Source organism: Canis lupus, chromosome 24 (assembly GCF_003254725.2).
Source record: "Canis lupus dingo isolate Sandy chromosome 24, ASM325472v2, whole genome shotgun sequence".
In the NCBI taxonomy this organism is placed as follows: Eukaryota; Metazoa; Chordata; class Mammalia; order Carnivora; family Canidae; genus Canis; species Canis lupus.
This window is the reverse complement of record NC_064266.1, coordinates 25,470,784-25,490,185: the sequence shown is the minus strand read 5'-3', so window position 1 is coordinate 25,490,185 and position 19,402 is coordinate 25,470,784. Positions and strand designations below refer to the sequence as shown.

Sequence of the window (19,402 nt, the reverse complement as noted above, 5' to 3'; positions counted from 1 at the left end):
TTTACATTTGGCTTGGAGTTGGTGACCGGCCTTTGCCATAATAGATTCTTTGTGCCCTCATCCAACACAGAATATGGCACTGAACTAATCTACTATAGATAAACATTTCAGCCATTCAGTCTACCAGTACGAGAGTAGGCCCCAGGCTCTGCCTCATTTCCCATCATAAGCAGAGAGATTAGGCTTTGGGCATTGAGAATGCAAACCAAACAACATAAATTTGTACTATAGCTCAGAAGTTTACCTGTGTCTCTTTTCAATTGTTCTAGGAAGAGTTGCAGGCCAACCTGGACCTGATTCAAACCTACAGACTGCATATTGCCCAAGATATCAATCAAGAAAACTTACAGCTCTTCCTGGGTTCTTACAACGGGTACTGTTTTTTTTTTATTCCTCCACTTAAATATAAACTAGGTCTAAGAAGATAATGGACATTTGAAGGAAAGGGGAGGGTAAAATAAACTACTTCTTTGAGTGCTGTGTCATGAGATTGCTTTATACTGTTACACCACAGTAAAAGAGGAAGGGCTATCAGACAGATAGGAAAGCAGCTTTCAAGGAAAATGAATGGGAGCACCTGGCTAGCTTAGTTGGTAGAGTGTGTGACTCTTGATTTTGGGGTCATGAGTTCAAGCCCCACATTAGGTGTAGAGCTTACTTTAAAAAAAAAAAAAAAAAAAAAGGAATGAACCAAAGGCCATTTAGGGCACATTGAAATACCAATTGTAGTTTTAAGATGTTTAGAGATTTAAAAAAAGTACCTAAGTTACATGCACACACAAAAACATAGATGTAGGGCAGCCCGGGTGGCTCCGTGGTTTAGTGCCACCTTCAGCTCAGGGCCTGATCCTAGAGACCCGGGATCAAGTTCCACATCGGGCTCCCTGCATGGAGCTTGCTTCTCCCTCTGCCTGTGTCTCTGCCTCTCTCTCTCTCTCTCTCTCTCTGTCTCATGAATAAATAAATAAAATCTTTAAAAAAAAACATACACGTAATATGAGGCAGGACAGAAAAATACATGTAGAAGAGGCAAAGAATAGAAGTCCTAGGCCTTGATTCAGTTTCTCTTTGCTGACATCTTGTCATTGGGCAAAAGTAATACATGGACACTAGTAAATTCTCTTTTGTTTGTGTACATTCCAAAACCTGTCACGTCTCCCCAGTCTCTGAAAGAGTCGGATTTTTATTTTGGGACCAGGTTCTCCAAGGTTAAAACATACTCCTGCTAGTTTTCTGAGTACATGGGAAAAGATTGAGAAAATTTGTCAGCTGTAACTAACCCAAAGTCACCCAGAGATTTTGAACCTCCAACTCCTTTCTTTGTATAACAGAGCCTCCTCATTTTCAGTTGAAATCAGAAAGGTTTGGGAAGCCTGGGTGGCTCAGCAGTTGAGCGCCTGCCTTTGGCTCAGGTCGTGATCCTGAAGTCCCAGGATCGGGCCCTGCATCGGGCTCCCTGCACGGAACCTGCTTCTCCCTCTGCCTATGTCTCTGTGTCTCTCATGAATATATATATCAGAAAGGTTTATTAAGTACCGCACTAAACTATGTTAGAGATTTTCCCCCCAAAGTTCCCCTTCTTTGAAGGAATTTATTCCTATAAACTAGTTGGAAAATTAAACACCATAACTTGAGAGTTTCAGTAGCATTGCTATTGAGTTTTGTGGGTTTTTTTTTGGGGGGGGGTTGGGTTTTTTTGCTATTGAGTTTTGAAGTTGCCTCTAAACTTCTGGCTGTTCCTGCCTCAAAACCCCTCAGGGCTGAGCCAGGAACCTCTCACCTGCTCGTACCACTCAGGATGCTCTGAAGTGGTTACTCATGAACAAAGTGTAGAAGGGTCCCTTCCCTCATCAGGTGTGAAGGAAAGGTAGTTCCAAATTCCTTGATATATTTTGGTTTTCACAACCAGGAAATAATCTTGAGTTGCCATGACTTTACCTGAAAAGGGTATTGCTTCCTTTGTTTTCTAGACGCAGAGACCTAGAGATTGAAAGACCCTTGCTGGGCCAAAATGATAACAAATCGAAGACATTAAAGTAAGTCCCTCAGTTTCCCTAGTAAGTTGCTAAGTATCTTTGCCTTTTATAAACTAATTCAGTATTTAGTGGAATATAGCTGCTATTTGCAGAATGTCATGTCTTATTTTGCCTTTCCCCAGGTGTTCTACTCTCTTGGTGGTAGGGGACAGTTCACCTGCAGTTGAGGCTGTGGTAAGTATGTCCTGATGTTGTGAAGATAAATAAGATTAAACATAATAAAGTGTATATAGCACACTGCTGAAATACTGGAAACAATTGATAAATAGTAGTTTTTGTTATTTCTGATTACATATATCAGGGTTTGCGCTTTATTATCCAGATTGGAAAATGAATTCCTCATCAATTACTAGATTTCATTAGAAGGGATCGGTATTACCTTTGATTGCATTATGTGGTGCAGTTCACTTTGTGGCAAGTACTATGACTGAACACCATTTGCTTATTGTCGGATTTCTGACAGCCCTTCATTCAGCCTTCTGCAGCCACCAGATATAGCCTGGAGCTGTATCAGGCTGGAAGGCTGCTAAGAGCCTATATGCTTTCCTCTGTCTCCTCCTCAATTATATAATGCACTGGTAAAAATAAAACATGCTAATTGTAGAAAATATGAAAAAAATTTAAAATAGAAGGACAGGAGGAAACATCACAATCCTGTTACCCAAAGGTAAACTATTATTTTTCCTCTAACATACCCTGGGTGATATTAAACATACAAGGTTTGGGGACCTGGTTACTGATAGGATTTTTGATAGCCTTTTTCCACTTTATAAAGTCAGTAAATCTGTATAATGTTTAGTTTTGTAAATGTACCTTTATTTAACCTCATTCTCCAGTTGCTTATATCAGATTTTGCACCATTAATAATGTTGCTCTTGAACATCCGTATTGAATTTTTTATCATTTCCCTGGGATAGATTTCTAGAAGTGGAATTAATGTGTCAAAATCATAAACCTTTGCAAAATTTTTGATAACATTTGCAAATTCCTTTCCAGAAAGGACATAGCATTATGTTGGCACCAACAATGCATGAGAGAACCTGTTTCACAGCATCTTGTCCAACACTGGATTTTTAAATTTTATTAATAATTTAATAGATTAAAATGGTGTCCCACTGTTTTAATGTGAATTTTTTAATTACAAATGAAGTTGACAGTTTTTCATATGTCTATTACTATTACAATTACTATTACTATTAGTTTTTCCTACAGTATATGTAGTTTAAGTAGGTATCTGTGTGAGATTACATTGTTTTCTTTGGCAGCCTTCACTTCTACTCTTTTTAGAGAAAAAGGTTAGGGAGTAAGGCTTTTGGGAAAGGGAGTCTAGTAGCTAATCAGGGATGTAGCCATAGGTGAGAAGGCTTATGGGGCAGAGTAAGTGTAGATTGAGGTAGATGTGATGATATATTCATACCTCTCTGAATCATCCTGTAAAACATTTTGTGTTTGCTATAACATAATGGGATGGCTTTAGCACAGAGGTAAATGACCCTCAAGTCCAAAAAAAAAAATTTCCCCAAAGGTAATAAAGTTATAGTGATGATCCCAATTCATCATGAAGGAGTTTTATAAAGCTCAGTCTTTTCTGGCTATAAAGATAGAGATACATGGTACAAAAATATCTATCAAAAACATTTCTTTAGGAGCACCCAACTGGCTCAGTTAGTAGAGTGCGCGACCCACAACCCTTGATCTCAGGGTCAAGAGTTGAGCTCCGCATTGGATATAGAGATTACTTTAAAAAAAACTTTATTTTTTCTTCACAAACATATGACCTAAAACAGGAAAACATTGTTATTTTTTAATAGAAATTACCCTTTATTAGAATTTTCTAATAATGCTGAGTTATTTGTATAAACTTGCATGGACTTAAAAACAAGATTTCCGGTTCTTTTTCATGACTAGATAGATTGGCCAATACAGAGAAGGTCTTGTTTTCTGATTTCCTCATCTTCAGCATTTATAGATAAGAACTTCAGGAGCCCCATCTGTATCTCAAAGTAGATGCTCTTCTAGACAGATTCTAGCTTGGGAGAGCTAGCATTTTATCCCCAAAATTGATAAGGATTAGAGGGTCGTCCATGCATAGAAGAGCAGGAAGGAACTCCTCAGGTTTTGGTCATTTTTGCTAACTATTCTTGCTCACTTATTCAGCCTCATTTTTTGAGCTTCTCCCTATTTGCTCAACACTTTGGGGGAATACAAAAAATAAATAAGATGGAGTCTCTGCATTTGGGGAGCTGGGGAAAGAGTAGACATGTCAAAAAAAAAAACAACCATTGCATTTGGCTTACCAGATATGAAGACTTCTTACAGAGTTATAGAAATTACAAAGTGGTAAACCAAAGAAAGCATGATTTATAATATTAAATCCAGATGTGGAAGCTCATTCTTCCAGAAAATATTTGTTACATATCTACTGTTCTAAGCACTGTTCTTTGGCAAGGATCCAGTTTTTAAATTCTGCAGTTTAGAGTTAATGATATTCTGTACTAAACTGGCACATTTGCTTATCACTGCCTGCATTGTCATTTGTGTAGAGCAAAAACTTTGGTTTGGTGATCCTCGCTTTTAGATCATCCCCTGATTATAGAAGAGTTTTGTATACCTGCCCATCAGCAATCCCCAGAGTTCAGCTGGATTACTGGTCCTTGCCTAGGTAATTTTAATAACTCCCTAACTGGCTCACTGCCTCTGTAGTCTGTCATACAGGCCACTGCTGGTTACTTTCCTAAAACAAAACCTTTTACCTCAGAAACCTTCTGTGGCTCCTTGCCTTCTGTGGTCAGCTCCAGTCTGCCTCCCAGACTTGCCTTGCAGTGCATCTTCACACCACACCTCTGTCACCCCATATGTGCCCTGTATATCCACTTCACTTCTCCTGGTTCTTTGCTTATGCTTTCCCCCGACTCTGGAAGCCTTCAAACACACACCTCTTCTTTTTACTGTGTCTCTTGAAATCCTGCTCATCCTTCTGTATTCACCTTAGTTGTGAAATTTTGAAGTGATGTCAGCCTTGTATGTTTTTACCCTTGTAGATTCCACAATCTTAGCAGTGTTTTGTATGTGTATTCTTGGCAAGCATGCGTAAAAGGAGAGATTTCATTGATTAAATTAGCTACAAAGCATTGTTGAACCTAGAGGTTATCTCCCTAAAACCTTTTCTTTGAGGTCCCTGCCTTCATGGGTATAAGAGTTTAGGATACCAAAAATGTAAACACATAGGTTGTAATTCTTAATTATGATAACTGCTGTGAGAGGAAAAAAAACATAGTAGTCAGTATTTAGGTGGAATGGAGAAAGACCTTGAGTCAGAAAACAGGGTGTGTGGAATGGCATAGTATGGCATGGTATTAGGGGAGGGGGAAGGGGACTGGGGATTGAGCTTGATCAGGGCCATTTGTGCTGGGAAGCCATCAGAAGCCCAGTGGGTAAGAGCCATGGTCCAGTTAACATTTTAAAAAAGCTAACTGGTCCCCAAGTTATGTAGCCAATAGGAGAAATTAGATCTAACATATAGTTCTTTAAATACTCATAGCAGATTGATAAAGTGAAATTAGCCAGACTTATAGATTTACTCAGAAATAGTCAGATATCAAGTACATCTTATTTTGTATTTTGGTAATTTCTCTGGCTGATTCAGCCATCTCCAAACCAAGCTGTTGATTTTGGAAGATCATTCTCATGCCAAGCTATTTCTTATTTTTCTAGCAATTCGTAAAATTGTTTTGTTGTTTTTTTTTTTCTTTTTTTAAGGTTGAATGCAACTCTCGCCTGAACCCCATAAATACAACTTTGCTAAAGGTAAGGTGCTTTCTTTTCTCGTTGCTAATTTGTGGGTAAATTATACATGGTTCAAATTATTCTATTTCTGAAATAGTTGCCCAGAATGAAGGAAAGCTGCTTTCTCTCTCTCGTTCCTTTTTTTTTTTTTTTTTTAATTTCTTTTTCCTGAATGTATTTTCACTGTAGAAAATTGGAAAATAGGGACGCCTGGGTGGCTTAGTGGTTGAGCATCTGCCCTTGGCTCAGGGCATGATCCCAGAGTACCAGGATCGAGTCCCAGAGTACCAGGATCAAGTCCCGCATTGGGCTCCCTGCATGGTGCCTGCTTCTCCCTCTGCCTGTGTCTCTGCCTCTCTTTCTCTCTCTCTGGCTCTCAGGAGTAAATAAATAAAATCGTTAAAAAAAAAAGAAAAGAAAATTGGAAAAAAAAATTGGAAAACAGAGAAAAGTAAAGAATAAAATTAATGAAAATTACCCATAATCCTACCACCCCTACTACCACTCCTCTTTGGTGACAATATTGGTGTCGTGGGGTACCTAGGTGGCTCAGTGGATTAAGCGTGCAACTCTTTGGGCATAGAGTCATGATCTCAGGGTTGTGAGATTGAGCCCCACTTTGGGCTCTGTGCTAAGCATGGAGCCTATCTCACCCTCTGCCCCTTTCTCCCCAAATCTGGACTCACTCTCCAAAAGAAAAAAAAATTGGTGTCTTTTTTCCTGTATACTTTTTCATTATTAAGGTCAGAATATTTACAGCCCTGTACCTGTTTTCCTCAACTTTTTTTTTTTTTTTTTTAAAGATTTACGTATTTAGGGCAGCCCCGGTGGCGCAGCAGTTTAGCGCCGCCTGCAGCCCAGGGCGTGATTCTGGAGACCCCGGATCAAGTCCCATGTCAGGCTCTCTGTATGGTGCCTGCTTCTCCCTCTGCCTCTCTCTCTGTCTCTATGAATAAATAAATAAAATCTTAAAAAAAGAAAAAGATTTACGTATTTATTCATGAGAGACACAGAGAGAGAGAGAGGCAGAGACACAGGTAGTGGGAGAAGCAGGCTCCCATAGGGAGCCCAATGCAGGACTCGATCCTGGATTGCAGGATCACACCCTGAGCCAAAGGCAGATAGATGCTCAACCGCTGAGCCATGCAGGTGTCCCCTTCCTCAGCTTTTTAACATGAGCATTTTCCCATGTCATTATAAACTTCATTAGCATTACTTAATATTGTGAGAATTAAGATGAATGATAATTATTTACATGTTATGTCCCATTGTATTGATAAGAAAGCTTCCAATAACATTCTAATGCTGAGGGTGGGTACATTTTCTTCCTCTTAGGGCAAATAGAGAGCAACTTTTATACTGAATTTCTGGTTGGTGTCAGGTTTCTCTCCCCCTTTTCATTATACCTCAGGCAAGAGTGTCAACCTTGCTTTTTCTACAGCCTGTAGTAAAATGTCCAGAGGTCTGACACCCTGATTTGAATATGGATTACTGTACTTATATGCCAGATCTTATGTTGTTTCCTGCTACTTTCTCAGCCTGAAGACCTCTGCTTTCTTCTCTTTCTCTTTGAAGTGCTTGAAAGGGAGGTGCTATCACCAGAAGCAGGCCAAAGTTCCTGGAAATAGAACATGAGGTTAATGCTCTGAGGTGACAGAACACAGAATGTTCTGAGGTCCAGGTGGTTGATGAACTGGACCAAAACAGGGATGTTATTAGCATATGGTTTCAAATAGTTTTTCACTACAGATTTGAGTCAGTATTCTGAAAGCACAAAACCGAACTCTGTAGTAGCTATAGATGTAGTTATTTCTGGGCAGAAGGGCCTACCACAACAGCATAATTGAACTGACTCTCCCAACTATTTGATAGGCATCAGACTTAGAAATAGTCTCTCCTAATATTCTCTCTCTGCATATGTTGTTTTATATCAGATTTTGGCTCCTAAGCTTCATGAAAATACAGCCTCTTCGAGTTAATTGTGTTTTATACTTCAATCAGGGTATATATTTGTTCCTGATATTATTTGTGAAATTTTAAGGGACTGTTCCATTGACCTCAAATTTTATTATTATTTTAAAAAGATTTTATTTATTTATTCATGGTGGTGGGCAGAGGGAGAAGCAGGCTCCATGCAGGGAGCCTGACGTGGGACTTGATCCCCGGTCTCTAGGATCACACCCCAGGCCGAAGGCAGCGCCAAACCACTGGGCCACTGGGGCTGCCCCGGCTGACTGGAATTTTAAATAAAGGTATAGGAGATGGGTCGCCTGGATGGCTCAGTGGTTGAGCATCTGCCTTTGGCTCAGGGCGTGATCTCAGTCCCATGATCGAATCCGGCATTGGGCTCCCTATGAGGAGCCTGCCTCTCTCTCTGTTTCTTTTGTGAATAAAATAAAATAAAAAATGCAAATTCTTTATTCATTAAAGATTTTATAAAAAAAAAAAGATTTTATTTATTCATGAGAGACACAGAGAGAGAGAGAGACAGAGACATAGGCAGAGGGAGAAAGAAGCAGGCTCCCTGTGGGGAGCTTGATACGGGACACGATCACAGGACCCCAGGATTATGACCCAAGCCAAAGACAGATACTGAACCACTGAGCCACCTAGGTGTCCCGAGAAATGCAAACTTTAAATCAGAATTTCAAGGGAAGAAACCAAAGAATCTGAGTTTTAAGAAGTCTTTTAGGTAATTACAATGTCTACTTACAAAACACTATTCTAGAAATCCTTGCACAGGTGAGAATAACCAGCTGTAAATATTTATGAGTGAGAGACAGCCTTACCAAATCCAGCTTTGAGAGGAAAGTAGCTGACCAAGTGAGTTGGCTAAATTCAGCATCACCATCTGATTGGAGAAATCCCCTGAGGTGTAGAATGAAGATAATATAGGGCTCAAAGGGAACTTAGGAAGCATGGAACCCTGAGAAGTTAGGGTCATGCTTTTTGAGGACCCTGAAAGTAACATTCTTCAGTTGGGGGCAGAACCCTAGTTGAAGATGGTGGTTAACTTCACTGTCACCCCTAATGGAGGATTCCCAGTCTGGGGTTGAAGGCCAGGCTCTGCATCTTACTGATTAATAAGTATTTAATAATCTTTTCAGATTTACATCCCAAGTTATTGCTAGGATGTTTTTATATAAGGGTGCATTAAGGAAATGTACACTTGGTTGCAGTTACACATTAAGTTTAGGAACCTAAAATTCAATCCTGTTCTGTTTGAAAGGACTTATGGATTTTCAGAGTATGTCCCCTAAGTGTAAATACCAGGTGACTTACATATTTTTCCTCTTTTAGATGGCAGACTGTGGTGGACTGCCCCAAGTTGTACAGGTAAGGAGGGAGTTTGTTTTTTTCTTTTTTTATTTTATTTTTTTTTTTATTTTTTATTTTTTTAAAGATTTTATTTATTTATTCATAGACTCAGAGAGAGAGGGGCAGAGACACAGGCAGAGGGAGAGGGAGAAGCAGGCTCCATGCAGGGAGCCCGATGTGGGACTCGATCCCGGGTCTCCAGGATCACACCCCAGGCTGCAGGCGGCACCAAACCGCTGCGCCACCGGGGCTGCCCTTTTTCTTTTTTTTAAAACACTCATTTGATTCTACCACTTTGCCTGTACAAAGATTAATACCTTCTTATTTTGTCTCCTAGCCTGGAAAGCTCACCGAGGCCTTCAAGTACTTTTTGCAAGGAATGGGCTACAGTGAGTAGGATAAAACTTTCTAGCAAAACTCTAATGATAATGGGATCATTTTGACATCTGGGGAGCCCACATTTTTCAGGGCATAACCTCTGTGCTAGCCAGCCTGCAGTCAAGTAGAAACCAAAACGTTTATGGAGCATTCATGTGTGCATATACATAAGGTGAGCTAATTCATATTAAGCACTTACCTTGTGCCAGGCATTCTGTGTAACCTTAAGAGGTAAGTTCTGTTATTAGTCCCATTTTCTAGAAGAAGAAACTGAGGCTCAAGAAGAGGCTAAGCACATTTCCAGGTAACAATTCACTTGTAGAACCCTACCAGTCTGATTCCAGAGCCCCTGTTTTTAGTCACTGAGGCTTAGGCTTTCCCAAGCTTCTGAACCTGAAATTATGATTTGCCTTTGAACTCAGCTGGTAATGACTCCTGGCCTAGAGAAACACAATGGAAACTTCAGAATAAAGGGTAGTGCCCTCAGTTACATCTGCCCCGCCATAGAAAATGAACTTCCAGAGTAGTTTAGAGGGAGTCCAAGGATGTGTCCGTATCGTGTGCCACTGTCCTGGTCTCTTGTATTGTAAGACCCCTAAGCTTTCTCATTTGTCACAGACTATCCACACTTGCTCCTTCCTTGGAATTTTTAAGAAGAAAAACTCTTGAACCCAGGTACAGAGCTCTTTACCCAGTAGGGTGTTTTTTTGTTTTGTTTTGTTTTTTTCCCTGTCTTTGGTGTAAATGTGAAAAATGGCCTTTGGACAGCTGCCTGGGCAGCAACTGACCCCTGGGTACAGCCTTGTGCCTGGCAGGCAGACTGTGTATGTCTCGTCTAGAGCGGCTGTGTCATCCCCATCTGTGAGCCACTACCAGCCGAGCCCACACCCACGTCTCTCTGGCTCACTGGGAGGAGAAGTCCCTCTCCTAGCCAGTTCTCATCCCTTTCCTAGGAGACAGCTGATCTTTCAGTCCATTTCTGATCCAAAACAGATGGCTGTTTATAGTAGAGGGGAAAACAGTTGCCCTCAACTAGTTGAGAAAAGTAACATCTGAGATGCTAATAAAACATCAATCAGCCTCACCTCTCTGAGACCTTAAAATAAAACTTCATCCCCGGCTTAGAATATTCTGTCAGTGTTTACTAGGCAGCCGAGGTTGCCACTTGGCACTCTTGGGTCACTAACCTGCCTTTTCCTGTGTCCATCCTGCTTCCAGTCCCGTATGTGCAGCTCAGTCACCTGAGCACCGAGCCAGGTACATTCCTCTGTGCTGGCCCCGCCCCTGCCTCCCAGCCACGCTCTCCTGGCTGCATTGGCTGCCTGCAGCATGTCCGCGGTTTTCCTGTGCAGTGAGAGCCCGATAGAACGTGGCTCATTGTGCCCTAAGAGGGTTAGCCTGCAAGTCCAGCTGGTTCCCCAGGAAGAAAAGAGCAGGTTGTAATAGCCAGGCTTCCTCTTATCATCCAAATCCAGGGTCACAGCAATAGCTGAAATTTTGTAGGCAGAACCCCTCTTCTACCACCACGTACTGATCCTGGCATGAACCCCAGACACAGGAGTCGAAGGGCAGCCTTGCTTCTAAATAGGAGTGTCAGAGCCTGTGCCTAGAAAACTCAGCAGTTAACAGGTGAATGGCATCTTTTGATCCCAGCATTGAAATGACAGCTTGGGGAGTGGCTGGTGCCTCAGGAAGATAGGCAGGGAGGTTATGCCAGGTAAGACCATGTCCTGGCCAACCTGGAAGGACTTTGAGGTCACAGCACTGGTAGGATAGTAGTCTGAGTGAAACACCCCCTGCCCAGAGCCTTTCCCTTGCAGGCACCCTGTCTGTACCTTGTTGCCTGCATAGAGGTCAGCACTGGGCTCACCTGCCCTCCCCTGTACCCACACTTTTGTATATGTCTCCTCCCCAGGTAGCAAAGGTAGCCTGTGGACACGGATGGTAGTCTTGTTGTATCGGGCTTGCACTGTGTTTGTGAAACACTTTCATACTTGTGTGGTTCGTCTTTCTTTTGGTTTAGTCTTGCATGCACTGCAGGTTTTGGTTACCTATTTGGTTTCCCAAAGCCTTTCTCCTAATCACTGAATGGCGTGGGCATAGCTAAGAGGCTATACTCTGGACTTAGGTTTCCCCATGTTCTTCTATGGACTAGAATCATCCAAGATTCCAACCAGATCCAGAAGATTAAAGCAGCCTTGCATATAGCCATTTACCTAAGCACATAATGCAAAGTGGAGATGGCTATGTCTTGTCCTGGATCTCACCTTAAATGAGTTGGGAAAGCTAAACAAAGCCTTTGGTAAAATTTCTGGATTAACTAATCTTAGCCAGGGTACCATCTTCTAGTCTTCTTGGTTCTTTCTTACAGTACCATCTGCCAGCATGACCCGGCTCGCCCGATCACGAACCCACTCAACCTCGAGTAGCATCGGCTCTGGAGAAAGTGCCTTCAGCCGATCTGTCACCAGCAATCAGTCAGATGGAACTCAAGAATCCTCTGAGTCCCCAGATGTTGTGGACAGACACCAAACCATGGAGGTGTCCTGTTAAGCAGATGCTCCTCCCCTGGACCATGCAAGTCCACCCTCTTTCAACCAACCACTCCATAATATAACATTTCATCCAGCAAACTGGCATTTATCTTTAACTCCTGCATGGCCACTGACACTCTCTGGTATCCTGGATTTATCATTCTCACTGCCTGCCCACCCTCCTTTTTGTATGTACCAAGGACCACTTCCTTACCATTACTGTAACATTCTAGCATCTTTATCTGATCAGATTTCCATATCTTCTCTTGCCAGCTTTTCCTCGTGCTTTCCCAACTACGTATCTGACAAGATTCTTTGATCCTGATGTATGTGTGTGAGCACGCGTGTCTGTGTTTGTGTGTGCATAGTTCTGTGATTTTAGATGTGCTTTCTTGTAGAGCTTCTGCAAAGAAAACCCAGAAAACTAAAAAACAAAGGGGAACTTTTTTTTCATTTTCAATGGTATTTTTAAGGGAAATATACAGAACAGGTTTCTAGGTTGGGTAGGCCACTGCATTCTCTTTTGGTTCCAAATTGGTCAACAAGATTTGCAAAGTTACTTCAGCAGCTCTGAGGAATGTGGAAGATCATGCTTACTGTTGATTGTGACCAATAGAAGGGAGCCTGTTACATAGAGAGGCAGGTAGGGTGACCAGCCACCTCCTTCTGTCCAAATGCATTCACATATGTTATTCTGTAAATAAAAGGGAGGGATATATTCTTTTAGAAGCCCATAAATGATGAGGTTCTGATGCAACATGAAGTTTTTCCTAAGAAGTGAATGTGGCTTCATCACAGCACAGGAAAGTGGAAAACAAAATGTCAGACCTCTGCTCTGCCAGAGCAGAACTGCTGTCACTGCAGCGTCTTATCTTACCAGATAGCCACTAGAAGTGCCTCCTGGGTCTGTGATGAAGAGTGTTTCTCCACCCCTCAATCCTCTGAAAAAGGAGAGGTATGGCCTGAAAATTATGTACATAGGAACCAGCTGGAGGAAGAGGTACAGACCTTAACAGAATGTAATGCATCACAGGCATAGCCTTGACTTCAGTTGCTTTGTAAGTGAAATTGGTACAGAACCCATTTCTCAGAAAGATTCCTGACAGTTCTTAAAGAAAAGAGTGAAGGGGCCAGTCTATAAAGGCAGCATGTGCAGGTACAATTGGTGTTTAGTGGACTGCTGTGTGAGGGGCTGAAGCCAGCCAGAGTATTGCTGGGAGGAGGATGAAACCAGCTGCCACGTAGCAAGGGCCCATCTCTTAAGGGCATCAGATGTAAGCTCAGGGTTCCACAGTTCCGAATCTTAGGGAGGGGCTTTTCAGACATAGTATTCGCTTTCTGCTGAGATAGGGAATGCGTCACTCTGCCAGAGTACAACTTTTTACAGATTATTAAATAAAGCTGTATATGTCTCATTGTTACCTGATTGCTGGTGTTATTTCTCTCAAGCCATGAACTGGGGCTCGGGGTGGAACCAAGTTACTGTATATGGGCCTCGTACTGGGCATTTTCACATACTTGGTCATTATCTCACCCAAGAAGAAATTAAGAGTCCAGATAAATAATTTGCCCAAGGTCATACCAATAAACCCATCTAAGATTGAACTCTAAATCCATTAGATACATCTCTATTCCCCTTAAGCCAAAAATCATGAGAAAACAGATCATGCAGTTTCTGACAAAGGAGGAAAGCTAAGGTCTTGGAAGGATGTTCCACATTTCAGCTCTGCCATCTGTGTAGGGTTGCTGGGTCCCACCGTAATGTAGTAATCTGCAACCAGTTGCCTGGGTTCCTCAAACAAACCAGACTCTGTTTCTCCAGAAATGGCTGTCTTTGTACCAGTGATATCAGGAGGCCACCACCTTGGGTCAATTTTGAATGCTCCAGAGGCTACTGCTACTATTTGTACCTCAAGGTTGCTGTGTCTCTGGGAGCTACTTGTAAAATGACATGGACCCTGCTCATTCTGAGAAAGGACATGAAGCAAATGCACAGGACAGGTATAGGTCACCAAGTTGAGTTCCAGACAATACATCATAATAGTTCTTGAGCTGGAAGGTGATTGATGGTCACAGTTGCTCTTAAAACCCACATCAGTCCAGCCACCATGGCTATATCTGACATGGCTGGTCACCTATTTTCCCGCCATAGCCTTGTGCCTAGAGTCCGTCCCCTCCTGACTACACCAGACTGATCCATACCATACTTTCTCTCTTAATTTTCATTTCCTTTCTCCCTGTTCAGTCTAAACACACTTGGGTGTCTGCCTTATGAGAGTCAAGGAAGTGGCCAGGTAGACTCTACAAGACCATTGTGTAAAGCTTTTCCTTTTAAATCATCTTACCCAGTTCTCATGGCACCCCCGCAAAGTGGTCAGGTCTGTTTTACAGACAAGGAATAGTTGAGACTTAAGTGTTTGGGTCAAGGTCACCTATCCTGAAAATTTTCCCATTCCTCCAAAGTCAATGCATTTTCTTTTTCTTCTTTTTTTTTTTTTTTTTTTTTTAAGATGTATTTATTCGGGGATGCCTGGGTGGTTCAGCAGTTGAGCATCTGCCTTTGGCTCAGGGAGTGATCCTGGAGTGCCAGGATCAAGTCTCACATCGGGCTTCCTACATGGAGCCTGCTTCATCCTCTGCCTGTGTCTCTGCCTCTCCCTCTCAGTCTCTGTCTCAAATAAACAAACAAATAAAATCTTAAAAAAAAAAAAAGGTATTTATTCAGGCAATCCTGGTGGCTCAGCGGTTTGGTGCTGCCTTCAGCCCAGGGTGTGATCCTGGAAACTCGGGATCGAGTCCCACGTCAGGCTCCCTGCATGGAGCCTGCTTCTTTCTCCCTCTGACTGTGTCTGTGTCTCTCATGAATAAATAAATAAAATCTTAAAAAAAAAAAGATGTATTTATTCATGAGAGACACAGAGACATAGGCAGAGGGAGAGGCAGGTTCCCTATGGGGAGCCCAATGTGGGACTCCATCCTAGGACCCCAGGATCACGACCTGAGCCAAAGGTAGATGCTCAACCACTGAGCCACCCAGGTGCCCTCAATGCATTTTCATATTCAGCCTTTTATTGAGCATCAACCATAGCCTGGGAGCCATTTGCATCTTCATATATGTTTCCTAATAATGGTCCAGTGAGGTACATGCTAGTCCCATTTTGTGGATGAGAAACTGGCCTAAAGGTAACTACAAATGGTCACAAAACTAATAAGCAGCAGATCTGGGTAAACTAATTCTCAGGTATCTCCTTTGACCTCACCTTGAGGCCAGTCTGAAAGTCTTTCCTGTCAGATAAGAAAGTAGACAAAGTGGTTTGCAGACAGGAGCAGGAAGGTGGACCTGTGCTCATTCCCCTCCCTGCTGTGGGGATACATCCTTGAGTGGCATCACCCATTCTAATATCCTGATTAGAACTTTCTTGGGCAGCCCCGGTGACGCAGCGGATTAGCGCCACCTGCAGCCTGGGGTGTGATCCTGGAGACCTGGGATCCAGTCCCTTGTCAGGCTTCCTGCATGGAGCCTGCTTCTCCCTCTGCCTGTGTTTCTGCCTCTCTCTCTCTGAATAAATAAATTAAAAAATCGTTTAAAAAAAAAAAAAAAAAAGAACTTTCTAACACAGGATGTGCTTCCCACTCTGGCTCCTCCCAGCTTTTCACACCAAGTGCCCATGGAGTTAAGTCTCAAACCAACCTTCCCTGAGACAAAGGGAGAACCTGAGCTGAAGTGTGCCCTAGCTGGTAGGGCCCCAGTAAAAGCTTCATAGCCTGACCTGGAGTCAGGAGCTATTTTAGGGTCATTTTGTGTTAAAAGGCATGTCTCAGAGTGCCTGGGTGGCCCAGTCAAGTGTCTGTCTTCAGCTCAGGTCATGAACCTGTGGTCTTGGGATGGAGCCCTGTGTCAGGTTCCCTGCTCAGTGGGCAGAGGGAGTCTTCTCCCTCTCTCACGGCCCCTCCCCCTCGTGAGATTGCGCGCGCGCGCTCTCTCTCTCTCATCAATTTTTTTAAAAGATTTTATTTATTCATGAGAGACACAGGCAGAGATACAGGCAGAGGGAGAACCAGGCTCCATGCAGGGAGCCCGACGTGGGACTTGATCGTGGGTCTCCAGATCACGCTCTGGGCCAAAGGGCGCTAAACCGCTGAGCCACCCGGGCTGCCCTAATAATTGAAATCTTAAAAAAAAAAAAAAAATCATGCCTCCAGGAATACTAAGCCCCCAATGGAAAGGCAGAAGTAGGTGTGGTTATTTCTATTTTAATGAGATAGGGGTTTTATTTAAGTTTTAATGACTTAAGGTAAAACATCAGTCAAAGGCAATTCTAGGGACACCTGGGTGGCTCAGTGGTTGAGCGTCTGCTCAGGCAGGGAGTGATCCTGGGGTCCTGGGATATAACTCCTGCATCAGGCTACCTGCAGGGGGCCTGCTTCTCGCTCTGCCCGTGTCTCCGCCTCTCTCTCCTTCATGGATAAATAATTTTTTTAAGGCAATTCTGTCAGAAATTTCTTTTTTTTTTTAATTTATTTATTTATGATAGTAACAGAGGGAGAGAGAGAGAGGCGGAGACACAGGCAGAGAGAGAAGCAGGCTCCATGCACGGAGAGCCCGAAGTGGGATTCAATCCTGGGTCCCCAGGATCGCGCCCTGGGCCAAAGGCAGGCGCCAAACCGCTGCGCCACCCAGGGATCCCAGAAATTTCTTTATCCTACCTGAGTGATTCTCCAGTTTGGGCTGTGCATCAGAACACCTGGAGGCTCGTGGAAAGCAATTGCTGGCCACACCTAGTTTCTGATCTAGTAGATCTGAGATGGGGCCCAAGAATTTGCCTAACAAACTCCCAGATGATGCTGAGGCTACTGGCCTGAGACCACACTTGGAGAACCACTATCCAGGTCTTGTTACTCAAAGTGCATGGACCAGCAATATGGGTATTGCCTGGGTGTTATTAGCAATTCAGTCCTCAATCCCCACCCCAGACCCACCAAACTAGAACCTGCTATTTAACAAGATCCCTAAGGGATACCTATACACATTAAAGACTGGGACGCATCAATCCAAGGCTGTGCTTCCCCCGAAACCAGTTAAGTGCATCTCTTGGAGTATATAAAGTTCAGATTCCTTGGCTTTCCTCTGGTGACTTAAATTCAGAAAATGGAGGAGCAGCCCAGGAATCTGATACCAAAAGAACCTCAGGTGATTATAATAGTCAGGTAAGCTTAGGAAACCCCTCATTTACCTCAGTTCTGTGTTCCTCAGGCAAGACCAAGCCACAAAGCCAGAGAAAAAACTCTAGGATAATGACAAGGCAGCTGCTTCTCTTTTAGAAACAGGAACTTGGGGAAGGTGGCTCCTTGATGGTCTGTGATGACGTCAGAGGAAATGGGTGGTTGTGAGAACCACAGAACCTGCAGATGTGAGCCGGGAGCCCCAAGGACCCTATGACAGAGCTCAAAGAACCCCAGGCATTCTTCCCTGGCCGTCTGTGCTTGGGAGGGCTGTCCAATGCCGGGGTCCCTAAGGAGCACCAGTCTCCTGTCCCATTGCAGGTCTACAAACTGCTGACCACAACAGATGGCAGAGCTACCCAAAGTGATACCAAGAGCATCTCCCTGAAGAGCCTTCCAGGCTGAGAGGATTCTGGGTATCCTAGGACTAAGGACTTTGACAGATGTCCAGAAGGGCCGTCCAAAGCCCTAACCTCTCCAGCCAAAGCATGCATCTAAGCTGAGCCCCTGCCCCAAGCTTTGATGACAGGAAACCAGTAAGTATGCTTGCTTTTGTTTTCTGATGGCCCTGGGACTGAAGACAGATGGTCCCCTCAGAGGCTGGGAGTGGGCTTTACAGTGGGTGGAGGGATACATTCCAGGAAAAGAAGTTCTGTTAAGGATGTAAGGGGGTAGTTTTTAGGGTCCCCAAAGGAACCCAGGCTTCCCCATTACTCCTTTGACTGGTGGGCCCCCCCACCCTGCCCACCAGAGAATTACATTGTATCCTCCAGCTTGTTTTCATGCCCGTTCTGGTCCCATCTCCATCATCTCAATCACTAATGTGCTGTATGACTTTGGAACCCCCTCTGGGTTACAGCCTTCCAATGTCCTCTCTGAAGGCATTCTCTACTATAGTATCAACAGTTCCTCTCACAAGGGTGATGTTTCTCAGTAGAGAGACAGATCTCCCTTTAGCTCAATCCAAATTCATCACTCTTACCTCCACCACTGAGAAATATCTTCAGAAGCACAAAAAGAAGACATGGATTGTAGACCCAAGTCTGCACTAACCAGCTGTGTGAGAGTGAGCACGAGGTTACCCTCTCTGAGCTCTGATCATTGTATGTGAATGGGTTTCAAAGCTGCTGATCTGTCAAAGGATCAAGTGAAAAAGATTAAGCTGCTAGTCTCAGCAGCTTTTACTCTTTCCTTCCACCCACTGGCCTGGGCCCCCTAGAAAGTGCCTAGCACACAGTAAATTGTTCAAATATGCATGTAATTAATAATTAGATTCTCTTTGAAGTTTTGGCCACACTTCCTCCTAGGCCTGCGTACCCTGAGGTCTTCATTTCACCCCCAGGAAGCTGCTTGGCCAGATGAAGGGAGCTGGCGAGGTCAGGGAAGGAAGGGGTGCTTCCCGGCTCCACCTGCTGTAGGAAGAAGTCTCTGGGTTTAGTGCAGTTGGTGATTGTGGTAACTTTGTGTTGCTGAAGGAGGGGAAAGGAAACTAAACTTTACTAAACACCACTTTACACCAGCTCCCTGACTTCTCTCCACTACCCAGTGGAGTTGGTACTATCCCCGTTTCAAAGACAAGACCAAGGTTATGTGCTTTGTGTAAGGAGGTCACACAACTGGAACCTAGTTGGTCTGAATTAATCACTCATGCTACCCAGGAGAGATCTCTCCCTAAGATTTTCTGGACTTATGTCCACACAGTTAAGCATAGAGCTTATATCTGATACCCAAGAGGAAAGGAAAGGCTGAGGAGTAGCAGGAATTTCAAAAGTCTGATGTGAAGGGGAGCCCTAGCAATGAGGGCATTAGATACCTCAGGAAGCAGCAGTACCATCTCAGCCTGCCAAAGCTTCAGGATCCCAAAGTCTGAGCAGGAAATGGCTGCCAGGAGCCATTTCCTAAAAAGGGACCCATTTTGTATTAAGGAGCTCCATCCCCACAAGTATAGAACTCTCCATGATAATGACAGAAACCCATACTTACTCAAGCATGGTGAAGGGTTCAAAGGCAAGGCCAGAGCCTGCTATATCACTGTCATTCCATGAGATCCTCCAGGGAACCAAGCTGGTATGTATATGAAACTATCTGAAAGAACAAAACCACTTCCCTGAAACACTTTAATAAAAT

General features: G+C 43.4%; 2 protein-coding genes across 17 annotated transcripts in view; both read left to right on the top strand.

Annotated features, from left to right (window-relative positions):
* NDRG3 (NDRG family member 3) overlaps nt 1-13,473 on the top strand; it is a 74,417-nt gene extending 60,944 nt beyond the window's left edge. For 6 of the 12 annotated variants that reach the window (XM_025469981.3, XM_025469979.3, XM_025469984.3 and 3 more), the window contains 8 exons: nt 270-373; nt 1,971-2,036; nt 2,159-2,210; nt 5,796-5,843; nt 9,123-9,158; nt 9,478-9,529; nt 10,737-10,775; nt 11,890-13,473. In XM_025469981.3, the coding sequence (XP_025325766.1) occupies nt 270-373; nt 1,971-2,036; nt 2,159-2,210; nt 5,796-5,843; nt 9,123-9,158; nt 9,478-9,529; nt 10,737-10,775; nt 11,890-12,071 (579 nt within the window). In that variant the 3' untranslated portion in view covers nt 12,072-13,473. Of the gene's footprint in view, nt 1-269; nt 374-1,970; nt 2,037-2,158; nt 2,211-4,579; nt 4,699-5,795; nt 5,844-9,122; nt 9,159-9,477; nt 9,530-10,136; nt 10,194-10,736; nt 10,776-11,889 lie in introns of those variants that run through there. The other 6 variants (XM_025469983.3, XM_025469982.3, XR_007405702.1 and 3 more) reach the window with 5 other exon arrangements.
* A 3,204-nt stretch (nt 13,474-16,677) lies between these two features.
* SLA2 (Src like adaptor 2) overlaps nt 16,678-19,402 on the top strand; it is a 34,405-nt gene continuing 31,680 nt past the window's right edge. Inside the window, exon 1 of one of the 5 annotated variants that reach the window (XM_049100697.1) lies at nt 16,678-17,811. The gene's annotated coding sequence lies outside the window, so the exon portion shown is untranslated. The remainder of the gene's footprint in view (nt 17,812-19,402) is intronic. The other 4 variants (XM_035706012.2, XM_035706013.2, XM_025469956.3 and 1 more) reach the window with 4 other exon arrangements.